This window comes from Simochromis diagramma, unplaced genomic scaffold (genome assembly GCF_900408965.1).
Source record: "Simochromis diagramma unplaced genomic scaffold, fSimDia1.1 OVJJ01000293.1, whole genome shotgun sequence".
Taxonomy (NCBI): domain Eukaryota; kingdom Metazoa; phylum Chordata; class Actinopteri; order Cichliformes; family Cichlidae; genus Simochromis; species Simochromis diagramma.
In genome coordinates this window covers 9,102,645-9,117,056 of record NW_024386801.1, presented here as the reverse complement: position 1 = coordinate 9,117,056, position 14,412 = coordinate 9,102,645, and the positions used below count along the sequence as shown (strand labels likewise).

General features: G+C 41.4%; 1 protein-coding gene across 1 annotated transcript in view; it reads right to left on the bottom strand.

The window, feature by feature from the left end:
• LOC120729769 (insulin-like growth factor 1 receptor) overlaps positions 1-14,412 on the bottom strand; it is a 72,039-nt gene that overhangs the window by 7,068 nt on the left and 50,559 nt on the right. The window contains exons 4-19 of the mRNA XM_040025644.1: positions 13,430-13,566; positions 12,741-12,885; positions 10,849-11,057; positions 10,611-10,737; positions 10,254-10,489; positions 9,974-10,141; positions 9,482-9,689; positions 5,174-5,457; positions 4,537-4,679; positions 3,999-4,164; positions 3,808-3,910; positions 3,503-3,573; positions 3,177-3,406; positions 2,068-2,172; positions 1,697-1,856; positions 1,344-1,473 (exon numbers count right to left, since the gene is read on the bottom strand). Of these exons, the coding sequence (XP_039881578.1) occupies positions 1,344-1,473; positions 1,697-1,856; positions 2,068-2,172; positions 3,177-3,406; positions 3,503-3,573; positions 3,808-3,910; positions 3,999-4,164; positions 4,537-4,679; positions 5,174-5,457; positions 9,482-9,689; positions 9,974-10,141; positions 10,254-10,489; positions 10,611-10,737; positions 10,849-11,057; positions 12,741-12,885; positions 13,430-13,566 (2,622 nt within the window). The remainder of the gene's footprint in view (positions 1-1,343; positions 1,474-1,696; positions 1,857-2,067; positions 2,173-3,176; positions 3,407-3,502; positions 3,574-3,807; positions 3,911-3,998; positions 4,165-4,536; positions 4,680-5,173; positions 5,458-9,481; positions 9,690-9,973; positions 10,142-10,253; positions 10,490-10,610; positions 10,738-10,848; positions 11,058-12,740; positions 12,886-13,429; positions 13,567-14,412) is intronic.

The window sequence follows — 14,412 nt, the reverse complement described above, 5'->3', positions numbered from 1 at the left end:
ATGATTTAAAAAAAAAAAAACTAAAGTAGAAAATTATCATAAGAATATATTATCTAGTTTTTTGCCACAGCATGAACTGTTTTAGAGTATACACAAGGACAAAGGCAAAAAAAATATTGAGGTGGTTATGGAAAACTTAGCATCTTTCTGGATTTAACCCCTTAGCAGTCCTACAAATTTTGCCTAAAAGGGTTAGGAGTCGGACGTACCGTGGGCGGTACGTCCGACTGCTAAGGGGTTACGGAGGTTCATACATGTCTAATGTAGGGCTGCCACGATTAGTCGACTAGTCACGATTACATCGACTATCAAAATCGTCGACGACTGATTTAATAGTCGACGCGTCGTTTGAAGCTTTGTAAGATCCCAAAAGACGCAGGAATAAGTAGTAGGATTTAAGAGTGTAATAACGGACTGAAACAGAAGATGGCAGCACTGCATGTACAAGGATGCCAGCTGCCGTTAAACCCCGAAGAAGAAGAACAAGAAGAAGAAGAAGAAGAAGAAGAAGCTGTGTCCCAGAATTCATAGCGCAGCCCAGCTCAGCTTCCAACAATGGCGGCAGCTAGTTAGTTTTAATATTACTCTTATTATTCTTTCTGGGTCACAAAATAAACGTTTAGCATATTTTCAGGCGAGAATGTAACTGTGTAAACCTCAAATATCGGTTCAGTTTATCAAGACACCACATGTTTTCAAAAGCGCTCCGACGTTTTCGGAGACGTCTGTTTCCCACTAGCTCGATAGCTAGCCGGGGGCAAGGCTCACTAGAGCCCGTGAGAACTGCTCCCGGCAAATCGTTTTCAAACCCACCACCGTCTTTTGCTACTCAGGTTAAACATTTAAAAGTCACTTAGATAACTTAAAAATGTTATTGTTTGGCTTTTTTTTTAGTATTTTATTTGTTCCTGAGTAAATCGGTTTGGCTGAGATTAAAGTTGTAGTTTTTACACAGCTGAATAAACGTCAAGCAGACAACTGATTATCAGCTGTGTGAGATGCTGGAGAATATACTCTGGTGTCCTGTTATATTTTAGATAGCAAGGAGTTTATTAAACTTCACCGAAACAATCTGCAAATTTCACTAAAATTTAATAAACTATCATCTTGTCTTTATTTTTAGTTAGCACATACCTTAAACACTTAAAGCTGTAAGCTAATGATAGTTATATAAGAGCAGATGCATGCTGGTGCAATAAGCTGTACATCCAATGGATGCATGATCTGATTAGTCGACTAATCGCAAAAATAATCGGTGACTAGTCGACTATCAAAATAATCGTTTGTGGCAGCCCTAGTCTAATGCAGGCTTGTGTATATGTAAGAGTGATTTGCTGCCATACCAGACATCAGACATTGTAGTAAACACGCCGTCTTTCAGTGACTCTGGAGACATCCACCGGACAGGAAGCAGGCCCTTCCCTCCTTTACGGTAGTAGTCCGTCTCATAAATATCTCTGGTCATGCCAAAATCTGGAGAAAAAAAAAATGAAAGCAGAAGTTGAGGAAGCCACTAAGTATCACTCATTATGTGTGGGAGAGGAAGCTCCAGAGAGCTCATCTATCCCTCTCACCTCTTCCCTCCCCTCTGTCCATCTATATTAACGTGCTTGGGTCCGACACTGAAATCCAAACAGTTTTTTGTCAAGGCCGGCAGAGCGGGGGAGGCTGAAGGCAATATATTAACTTGACTTACCTCCAATCTTCACAGTGAAGTCCTCTGCTACCATGCAGTTCCTCGCTGCCAGATCTCTGTGGACAAATTTGTTGGCGTTTAGGTACGCCATACCGTCTGCGATTTCTCCAGCCATCTGGATCATCTTTTTGAGTGGGGGTAAGACCTGGCTGGTGGCGTTCTGCGGTAGAGCAAGAGGCGGTGAGAAGAGAAACTCCATGAAAAGCACTATTCAGTCAGTCGACATATCACGCCTTTCTGCTTTAATCAGCTGAGCGAAACAAAGCGTAGCGTGGATGATGTATAAGGGTGGCAGAAGAAATTGTAAAAATTAAGAAAGAGAGCAGAGGGGTGTGTGTGTGTGTGTGTGCACACGTGGACAGGTTGCTTACTTCTTTGCGCAGGGAGCGCAGGTGGCTCTTGAGATCTCCGCGAGTCATCAGCTCCATAATCACTAAGGTTGGCTGTCCCTGAGAGACCACGCCAAGCAGCCGCACCTACATTAATCACAGCAGTGCAGAGGGGTCAGCTCTGATAAAATAAAACTGTGTCCAAAATACATGCTACATATAACTTCAAAGTAGGTTTTGTTCACATAGGAAAATATGAAATATGCTCAAAACTTTAAGCTCTGAAAAAAGTTTTTTTTTATATAAAAAAAACAGCACAGAGTTCATTCAAATAGGCAAGTCAAGTTCAGCTGTGATCCAGCAGATTGATGATACCCTTCTACACTTCTACAAATCTCTTATGGCACCTTATGGCACCTTTAACCTGCCTGCCTGCCTTTGGTGGATCATATTGCTGTTCACCCTAACTCGTGCCAAGAATACCCCAGAACAGAGCCATGCCACCAAATCCAAATTACTGCACATGTGAGTATTCACCTATTACAGTGGTCCTGACTCAAATCACTTTGTATTTTCCACTGATCAACACCATTCTCCCACAAAGGAAAAGTCTCTCTAGACTTTCTCACTGTTGGGTTTTGTGTGATTTCTTGTTAGAATAAAATGTTTGGCTTCCACTAAATCTAGATAACTTTAAAGACCACCACATAGTGCATTCAGTAGCAATAAATTACTAGGCAGTAAGGTAGGTTCTCTGACTCAGAAGCACACTAGGTTACAGTTCAGCTCCATCCTGTATTTGCAATTTAAATGTGTTTTTTTTTTTTTTGTTGTTGCTTGGAGCATTGTTAAAGATCTTTATCCTTAAAAAAAACAAAACAGTGACTAATAAAAAGGCTTTAACAACACATCCACGTTATGCAGTTACTGATGCTGTGATCACACTGAAGTGAGAATATACAGTATATCCTGGAGTCTGAACTGCAAGTCATGCTGCAGCTGTCGGAATAAAGACAACCACAGCGTACTTGAGTCTACGTCTGCGAGGATCAATTTCATCTCGTGACTGGATTCATTATGACAATACACTGGTTTATTATTAATAACCACATGAGCCAGATGGTAAGGATTTGATGACGCGTCCAACTTACCACATGGTGACAGTTGAACTCCTTCATGACAGAGGCCTCGTTCAAAAACTCAATTCGCTCCCTCATGCTGGCCGTCTCATTGACCGTCTTGATGGCCACTCTCGTTTCAGGTTCGTCCTTCACTACTCCCTTTGCGATGCCTTCGTACACCATGCCGAAGGATCCCTGGCCCAGTTCCCTGTGCATAGTGATCTTCTCCCTTGCTACCTCCCACTCATCTGGGACATACACTGGTGTGGCACAAGAGACAGCGGGTCACCATCAGAGTTTAAACACCCCACCCAAAAAACCCAATGAAAAATAGACCAAATATCCAACAGTCTTACTCTCAGTAGCACTGAGGTACTCTGGATTGACTGATGCATACAGGACGCCGTTCCCCAGTCTGTCACTGTTCCTGTTAACACAAACTCAGTTAGCCTGCAGGCAAGTCTGATTGCAGATGCTGTGTACAATTTTCAAGAGGAAGTCTACTCTTTACCACAGGGGAACGTTAATGAAAACAACACCTATTAGCGCTGATTAACATTACACTGATCATTAAGCTTCGTGAGCATAGCCAGGCAGAACAGCTTAATCAAAGAACTTTTGTCAGGCAGTTTTAAAAGCGCGTCTGCAAAAAGATACTTGCCTCTTTTTGTTCACATAGAAGAGGATGGTGATGAGGCCGGCGATACAAATTGCCACAATGATGGGAATTATGATGACCACATACAACGTAACACCGTCATCACCTGTCAGAGAACACAAAAACCGATGGTGTCAAGTCCTATTTATTTTTCATTCCTCTGCATTCCATGTAATTAGGGAGAAGTTCATTACGTTTAGGTGGAGACACATAGAAGAAAACACTTTCTGTCCAGGAGCCGTTTCCTGCCGGGGAAGTGGCACGCACTCGGGCGGAGTAGTTCCCCGCGCCAAGGTTGGTTAGTCGAGCTCCTTTGTACCGGCGGTAATCCTGTCGCGACACACACTTGTGCTTCTCAGGCTGGAAGAGAACAAGCACACGCTGGTTACTGCTTGGAAGAAAACATACCATCGGGTTAATGTTCTCATCTAATCAAAAATATGATTTCTTGTTTCTTATTTCAGGTGAATAAGGTTTGATGGCCTCCAATCAGCTTTCTATTGTGTAGAGTTTGTCATTTGTTTTTGGTTTTACTCAGTGTTTAAGCCCTGCGTGCATGAGCATGATTGGAGTCTGGTGCACGTTTTAAACATGTGAATCCTCCACTGAGCAAACACTGAGAGCCTTTTCAGTTGTTTACAATATTTGGATAGTCATGGATTCCAGGCTTTTCAATGTTGAAAAAGGAAATGACCTATGATAATAAGCTATAATTACCCCAGTCCAGCTCACCTCATTACCCAGGCGGAACTTGATCTCATACATCAAGATGAGTCCATTGGGCATAACAGGCTCTGGCCAGTGCAGCACCACACACCCCTCGATTTTGTCACACCTCTCAAAAATCACCTTGCCCGGGATGTCATCCGCTTTGACTGGGGGAACAGGCACAACCACGTTAATATAAACAAGGATATTTAATTTCAGAAAAGGTGCCAGCACATTTCGTTTTCCATTTTCCACACCACTATGTTACCAAAAACAGCAGGGATGCTGTGTAAATGAAAACAAAATCAACACAATCACTTGGAGTCATTTTAAATCCTCAATCTATTTGAAAACTGAGAGATTTTATATTTTTATATTATATTTATATTTTAACCCTCTCCACCTTTATTTCCGAAAGGCTCAGCTTTGTTTTATACCCAGTCATGGTACCGACCTCCTTCCAATTAACCCAACTAAGTGTGAGATGTTTGACCAAGCATTATACACCCTTTCCAGTGTTTTTTGCCCGATATCCAAAAAACACTGGAAAAAGTAATATTTGTGACTTTTTCGGGTAAATAAAAGAAATGCACTCTCTTTATATTTGTCAGCATTACTGAAAACAGGTAGTTGAATGCAGGCTTTTTATTATGTTTCTAACCTGCAGGTTTGGTCCTGGAGAAGACGAAAGCTCCAGCGCTGCACTTCCCCACCACCTCGTTGCACGCATGGATATCAATGCGGTAGACGGTGAAGGGCCGCAGATTGGGGATCTCTAAATACTCTGTTGTGCTCTTGTCTTCAGTGAAGGGGAACTCTACGTTAGGAGGAATGCCATCTGTACTGTTATCCCCTGCGCCGAGAGTGGTATTCCCTCTGCCGCCCTCATAAAACAGTGTGTTGTTTGCTGTACCAGAAAGGTCTCTGCGCCGACGCTCTTGAGGTCTGAAATACAAAGAGACAATTGAAAATAAAACCTGTAGCACAGATCATTAAAATTCAATGAGCAGTGCTGGGGAAACAAAAGACAAAAAGGTGCATTGTATGTCCTGGAACCCTTATTGTAGCATGTCAGTGATGGTTTATACCTCCTGAAAAAATGTTTGCGCAAAGCTAAACATCTTTCATGGAAAGCACGGAGTGATTGCTACTCCCAGTTGTGCTGTGCTTATTAGGTCATTAGATCACTGAGAGGCTGACTGACGGAGAAATGCAAAAAACAGACATTAACGCTAATGTCCAACATGCCCCTGATAAAAAAACAAAAACAAAAAAAAACAAAAGGTTAAACTCTGAAAAGTAATGTTTAGCCTTCAGTTCACTCAAAGTTCATATGATACTGGGTGGAGCTGCCAAGACCTGGACATCATCATAATTGAAAGCAAAGAGGCGATGACAGCTGTGACCTTAGCAGTAGGAGATACCACAGGACATCTTGTCCACCTGTGAAAGATGCAGGGTGGTCAATAAGACAGACAGACAAAGAAAAAAAGCACTTGCTGTGACTGAGAAGATAAAAGCGTTACTGATGCCCTTTATAGAGCTCGTACACAGACATGTTTGGGGGTTGTCTAAAACCGAATGTGACAATGAACAAGTGACTGGGTTTAGACAGCTTAGCTCAGAGAAAAACAGCAACTTCAACTAAATGACTCAAACTGTACACTGAGATATAGAACTGCAGCTACTTTCTTTAATAATTTGTTGTTTTTGTAATAATTAATAGATTCATTATTTGGTCTACAACACCATTAAACAGTGTTTTTAACAATCTGACTAATAATTCAAATCCATAAAATCTACTTTTTGTAATTTTTTCACGAGATGAACAGAAACCACAAATCCACAGAAAAAAGAATTTGTTCCTATAGTCATGTGCAAAAATCTTGAGCCACCGCTTCTCTCTTTATAACGTTGGCATTTACATCAACACTGGCAAGTGGTGCAATACAGAAACAACTGTGTTTGTTGTTATAGATGTATAAATATATATATTCTTTATTTTATTTTTTATTCTTCTTTTGCACTGAGAGAATTGCACCTCAATTTCATTGCTGTAATGACAATAAAGATTCAGTTCTGATTTCTTTATATTTTGCTTCCAAGAAGCCAGACTTTCTTTTAATTTTTAGAAGTTACATTGAGCCGAAGTTCTTCATTCTTTCTAAAGGTCCTTCAAATTTTTTCTTTGGTATTTCTCTGATTTTCTGAGCATTTTCAGAGAAACTTTTTGTTTTGTTTAGTTGTTAAGCAACTTAACACGAATCTTTGAATCATTAAATTGTTATAAAAGAACCCAGCTCGAGGGATGCAGCGGTGTTGTTCCTACGCATAGCAGTTAACTTAGCAAAGACGTATTTCTTTAGTTGCCAAAGACAACAGGTCCAGGTGAGCAGCAATGGACAGAGGAGGTCAGGAGAGATGTGTCTGCAGCATTTCGGCCAGTGGTGTCGTGGATTTTGTTGAAATTGGTGGAATGATCAAGTTATGCAACACCATTTGGAATGTGTAAGAAAGGCAAAGAGTGATAATGATCCCAAACACACTGCCAATGCAAGTAAAACCATACGGGATAGCAAAACACACAGTGCAACACAATCAGTCATGGACCGGCCTCCCCAAAAACCGGATCTCAAGATTGTTGCAGCTTGACAAAGAACAGAACAAAAAAGAACAAAAATTCTAAGAGATTGGAGAAGCCCGGAGAACTATTCATGAAGACGACTTTAAAAATTTATAAAGAAAGCTTGCATGTTTGCACATTTCAATAAACTTCTACACCTGTTTCCCCATTTTCCTAGCAAAATATAAAATTGAAGACTTTTACGCAGTACAGTAGACTACCATGTTAAACTAAGAAGCTAACTAAGCAAAAGCTACAGAATGCATGTTTTATTTTACTTACTTTTGTTTTACTTTAAAACAAAAGTAAGTCTGTGAATTGGGGAATGGGAGTCGATTGCACTGCCTATGTGCGCTTCACTGAGTCCTCGGAGCAGGGAGCAATGGCCCTAACAAAATCACACGTAATTGTGGTCAGCTCAGTGCAGTGGCAGTAGCTATGCTGGAGGCTGGATGGGACTTCTTCTTTTACGCAGTACAGTAGACTACCATGTTAAACGAAGAAACTAACTAAGCGAAAGCTACAGAATGCGTGTTTTATTTTCAAGTCGACCTGCAGGAAGAGGAGTGCACAGACAAAGACAGAAATGTGGGAAAGGCAGTTTCACTGACATGTCAGCATTCCTCTCTGACAGCTAAAAGTGCTGCAGTCCAGCAAACCAAAGCCCAGCCTTTTAGTTATTACTGACTACATCACAAATACATGAAAACTGACAACATGGTAGAGACTACAGACAAAAGACTCGTGACACTGATTCAGTCTGACAGTAGCCGTTCATCAAAGCCAAGAAGAAGAAGAAGAAATGAGCAGGCGACAGACATTTTACGGCTTCGACTTTCTGTATGGGCGATAATGACAGTGAAATAAGAAAAAAGAAATCATCTGCTACCTGTCACATGCTTTGTAGCTGTAGTTACTACAGTGCCCTGACCTCACCTGCTAAAAAAGCTCTACCTTTATGCATCGGAATCCAGAGAGGAAAGCCGTGACTACACATTCACTCTATGGTTAGTGGGGCACATTGTAAGCAGTTGGCAACTCATATAATACAACAGGATCATGGATAATAGTGAAACATCTGATAGAAGAAGAGGCAACTTCAGGGAGTCCTTTTCACCTCATCTGTATGTATTCATCGTGAGGCAGCCCCCTTCCTTTTCCCCATAAATCAGTCTGCTTTCCTTATTTTCTACTTGTCTTCTACGGCTGATGGGGCTCTTCCCTCATTCATTTAGATTCCAGATGGATTCACTGTACATTTCCTGGCAGCTGCCTCGTTACAGGAAAGAAAAAAGAGGAAAAAAAAGCCTCGGACAAAGAGAGCATGCAAGGGGAGGAGTAGCGTGAAGTGCCGAGTTGAGAAGGACAGAATGGAAAACATTTCCTTTTCTTTCTCTTTCTGTTTTCATGCACCCTCTTTTCCCTCACCCTGGGTCTAAACCCTGAACTTTTGAGAAAGAAAGAAAGAAAAAAACTCCCTCATTTTCCCTAGAGTGGTTTGTAATAATGTTGGCTGTGTTACAGTGGAGAGGCTGTGCATACACTGGCCGAGCTCCTCGCTGAGGGCCAGGGACCTGCCACCCGCCAGTTTCCTAGACACTTCTACTGAAACAAATCAGCACAGCCAGAGAGAAGAGGAGGTGTAGATAGATAACAGTTCAGCCATTTTTAGCAGTTTTCCTCCAAAACATATTGATCAAATTCCATGAACAGCACTACGAAGTAAAAGGTCAGTGCTGTTCAATTAAATAAACTTCATCATTTTAACAAATGAATATCCATCAGTCTATCCTGTCCTATCCTGTCCTATCCTATCCGAGAACTGTGGGAGAGGAACACTGAAACATCCATAGCCACGAGCAAGTGAAATGATAACACAACACAGATGTCAGTCCTGTTGCGGGGAACAAAAGCATAAGCAGCTATTGTGTAGCCAAACGAGGCCCTTCAGACTCTTTAATCTCGTCTCTCTCCTGGGTTTGTTTGTTTTGTCCAAATTGCTGCCTGGTAGACCCCATCAACCCCTGTGCCACCGTTGCCGCGGCAATAAAAAAGCCACATGAGTGCTGAGGAGGCTTTGGAACCTACTCAGCATGTCTCCTTCATCTGCTCCACCCAACAAAAGGGCCGGCCTCAGCGGGCCAGCTCAGCGTCCGTCAGGTCCGTCCACACCCGTCATGCTCAGATCTTGTTCGCTCCACAGAGGAGCCATTAAACCCGTTCCACCACCTCAGTCTTCGCATTGACCCAACAAGGCAATTACATTCAGTGCTCTGATAGCTGTCTGCACTTGAAAGGGAGGTCACAGCCTATAAACGGTTTAAGGAGGCCACTGATGTGACATACCTTGCCAGAAAGATGGAATTGTGGAGGAAATTCTCAAAAACTTTCAAGAAGACACGGTCGTCCTTCTCACGGTCCTTCTCTTCTGGTGTCTTCTGGCAAGCACAGCACAGGACCTTTTCTGGCCCTGCTAGGTCTGACTTCGTGGGCTTTGTGTTCTCTTCCATGTCTGTGAGCTCCGACGCCGGGATTCGGATTGGGATCTTCAAGTCTGTTGAAGAAAATATGAAATGAAAAGCCAGGAAAAAAGAGTGTTTAGCAAGGGTGGGATTTAACCTTACCAATTACAATGGCCAGCTTTTTGTTTTGGCAAGCTAAAGCTCTTCCAGGTGATTGTCCTCTTTTAACTGTGCATTAAGATTAGTTTAAAAAACAAATAATGTTTGTACGATGCAAGAAAGACTGAGTGGCCTTCGCTAAGTAACTGGAAAAGGTTTGAAAGGTCAGAGAATAAAGACATATTGGCTGCTTATTAGAATAAGGAGGAGTGCAGACCTTTGGAGCAGTAGTCATGTTGGTAGAGCTCCCTATCCTCAGCTTGACGCTGCCAGCGGACCAGGTAGTAAGTGAGATTGCCGTTGGGCAAAAGTGGAGGTGACCACTTCACCACCAGCTTTGTTGAGGAATTACCATATGCACGGGCATCTTTAGGCACAGACGGCACTGTACCAGGGGGAAAGACTAGATTATTTTATGTCGTTCATGTGTTTATATAGTTGCGCAACAATAATAATGTAAAACTGAAGCCAGAACCAAAAGTGATGGTCACACTTACACGATGGGTGTGTGCGAATATAAATGATGTCACTCTTTGCTCCAGTGGCATCTTTGTCGCTCTCTTGCAGGGTGATGGCCTTCACAAAAATAGCATACTGAGTCCAAGGCTTGAGGTGCTGAAGTCTGACATTTGGGTCATTGTTATTATCTTTAGGAAGATCCACATCCACCATGTGCCAGCTATTTGAGCCACAGCCATCCTGGCCATCAAACTCAGTGATGTTCTGGAAAGGACTGCAAAAAATACATTAAAAAAAAGAATTTCATTAAAAAAAAAAAAAAGACAGTTGACATGAAAGTAAGACACTAAATTACTTTATGCTCAGAGGCTAATAATAAGCCTTTGTGTACTCACGATTCCTTGTAGTAAATGATGAAGCTGATAAGGGTTCCATTTTTGGGGGGCTGGTAGCGCTCCCATGTCAGATTGATCACATGGCTGGATGTGATGTTGGATTTGAATTTCAAGATATGGCTTTCACCTGTCACGGCAGAGGAGGGCCCCCGGTGAGACATATGTATAAAGTAAAAACGTGCACACAAGCTGAATGACTGAATGAATGTGGACCAAAAATTCACACGAATTTACTCACAATTGGCTCTTTCGCCATTGTTGCGGAAATCCCCTTCCTCTGGCTTCACAGCTATGCCAGTTTTATCCCACATCTTGTAGATCTCAGACATGCAGAGTTTGGGGTTCTGACGGAAGAATAGACGTCCACTGCTAATAGTCAGGTTGTGCTCAGTCCAGTTCCACAAGTACTTCAGATTCTGATTGTTGATGGCGGAGAATGAATACATGCTGGGGGAAAAAGATCAAAAGACTGTAAGAAGCACCTCGTATAGTCTCTATCAAAAAAACCAAACATAAAGTGTTTCACAGGATATAACGTTCCCCTAAATGTTGTTCAAGGAGCTTTTTTTTGCCACCTGGTGGTCCCACTAAGGACCAGCAGATGTGGATATTATGGCCTCGGCTTTGTGTGTCTCCCTGAAAACAGGCCTCCATTACTACAGACGAGGACATAAAACAGAAACTGTCACGCCAACACTTTTAGCTCTACCAGTCCAAGTACCACAGATGAACACCTCCAGAGGGAAAGGAATGCCTGCCACCCTCAACAGCATTCCTTGGTGAAACTTAACCCTGGAAGAAATGATAACAAGAAGGGCGACAGGCTTTCCCATGACCCCTTTGGCCATCACTAAAAAAACTTTCACTCGTATCTTGGACTAGTGTTAATATCACAGTGAAGACACTAATGGACTGTACATTTAACTTTGTTTAAATCTTACTGAAAATGTATTATCATCATTATTATCTTCATTAATATTATTATTACATCATCTCTTCATTGACCTATTGTGCTAAATTACAGTAACATATTAACTTTTGCACTCTACTGGAACAGATGATAATAACAATAATAATAATAATAATAATAATAATAATAAACTGAGTCATTTTATCTCGTTTCCCTTTAAGGTCACTTTCCATTTAAGCCAACGTTAGTCTGATTAGCTGCTTCTGGTGGGCGGGGTTTTATTACCATATTAATCACAGCTGTTCCCTCAGGCGTCATACGGAGCCAAGAGTGCAAAAAAAACCCCCAAAAACTGAGATTTTGTCTTTCAGGCATATTTGTATGGAAGTCTACCCCATTATTTGAAACTTATCATAGCAGCTCTCTTTAGACCAGCGAAGTCAAACTTATTTTAAAGGCCCGCATACAGCCTGATCCTAAGTGGGCCGGATGAGTGAAACTTGCATTCCTGTCAGTACAAAGAAGTTCATCTACACATCTAATCTCTGAGATATCTTAACATAAGATATAGAGATGCAATTTCAACAGCACATCTTAGTTTTTAACCATGATAAATAACAGATCCCAGAAAACGTTCTACTAGCTTGCTTCCTGTATTTCCTGTAAGCATAGTTTTTGTTGATTGATTAAACATTTTCATTTTTAAAACTGAAATTTCTATAGACAGTGGAAAAAAGGAACATTTTCTGTCATTTAATTCTTTAACTAACACCTGACTATTTTGATAAGGTATAAATGGCTGTGGGGGAGGTCTTTATCGGCAGAAAAAGCCATAAAACGTATGAAAATCCAATGATAAGTCAAAAAACTTATACTCTCCTTTGTATCCGGGCTGATTCTGGTGTTATGTTTAGCGCTCCTGCTTCAGACTGAGTTGTTTTAACTTGATTTGTATTTTTTAACTTCCTTGTCTGTAAAATATGTGTTGCCTTAGTAGCCACAGTCACTTATCTAGCCTTTGTGCATGAGATTTTATAAGGATATTGCGATATCTGTGAAAAGTGTTGCAAAAAGCATTCTTATCAACAAGAGGTTAGTTTGACATCTATGGATGTAAAACAGTATGCTTGCTGCTTGGCTCCGATCCACTCTTGTCCTCTAATTCCCTCTCGCTTCGCACGTGCATGCTACCACAGCCTAAAAGTGCAGACGAGCCTTACTTGTCGATGAGTTCCTGCCCCTTGATGTAACGTAGGCTCTTGAGGAAGGACAGCGAGCCAAGAGCGTCGGAGTGTCGAATCTTAACATAGCCCGTCACTGTCTGGATCAATCCCATGAATCTCTCAAGCTCGGGGGCTATATTATCTGAGGACAAGAGATTTAACAAAGAAAAACAAAACACATTTGGTCACACAAAAATACAAAAAAGCTATAAAGAAAATCTATTGCTACTGTGATAACCAATTTGGTCTTCATCCAAATCCGCCAATGAACACATAACGGATTAATCTTTATCATATACAGGGATTACCTTTGAGCCACTCTATCAACTGAACAAATAAACAGCATTATAACATAATGTGATAATTGGGTTAGAGTGCAAAAAAGCACATGTGGTGTTGCTCCACCCGGCCCTTCTGCTTTTACTATACCTCCAAACATAATAAATGTAGGGAAGTCAAGTGCAACAAGCTGTAGTATAGTGAGTGTAGACAGTAAAAGTTTACTATTAAGTACCATGTAGCAGATTCTGGCCAAGTTAAATAATTCACTGGCTCACACTCATCATTTTAAGTGTACAAAGCTATAGTTTGCTTAGCTGCAGCATAGCAGTGTAGTGAAGTCCACACCAAAATGTAAAGTACATGTGCTTCTAAGAGGAATGTTCATTGTACAGAGCTGCACTCACTTCCACGGCGGATATTGATGTCCAGATTGCCATCGATGACGGTGCAGTCCTGCAGGAACTCGGCAGCATTCACAGAATCGATGACAGTGGATCTGCAGACCTTATCACACGGGCCATTACAAGCACTGCATAGCATACTGTATAAAGAAGAAGCAAATATAGGGGTGAATGAGCAAGAAGAGCCATGTGAAAAAACTAAACAAAAAAACAAAGTGTCAGAAATACAGAGAAAAACTTTTTCTACCACGCCCTGAAAAAAATTTGCTCACTCCCCAGCTCCCAAGCATTCCAGAGAATTCATGCAAATAATTTCAGTGCATGATACAAGGTCACCTCTCACACGGAGAGTTTAATCTTTTATGGGCCCTTGACTGAACTCGGTTTCGTGAGAGAGTGACTCATTGTGTTGACCTCAGAGACAGAGCAGCAGTCGTACGGCCAAAAAAATATCCGGCAGCAAAAAGGCTGCATGGAAACTTTACAGACAGACAAATCCGAAAGAGACAAAACGGGACAAAAAGGGTGTTTTTATTCCTCTCTCTCTCTTTCGAGATATATATATATATATATATCCTTGGTTGGGAGATGTTAAGTACAGGAAGTTTTAGGACACTCAAGCCAAGTCTCTTCTTAATACCTTTATTTGCTAGCCTGTAAAATCTACCAGTGGCAAGTGTTGAGCACATTTTACACTTTCTAAGTAGTCTGGGAAAAACCTTGAAACATTAATAGCCCGCTTACTCTAAAACCTCTAGCACTTCCAGTTTTGCAGAAAGGAAGTTTTTGAAGAGCCGAGGTCAGGTGAAGTTCAGCTGAAGGATACTTCATGCAAATAGATTCATTATGCCTAAGTGCACAGTGCTTTAGTGTATGTGGGCACTGCAGAATAAACATGCATCTACTTCAGAAACAATACCAAGACCTGTGGCTCTCCTTTTGATAGCAGTCAGGTTATAACCCTTACAAATTCAAATACAGAGTAT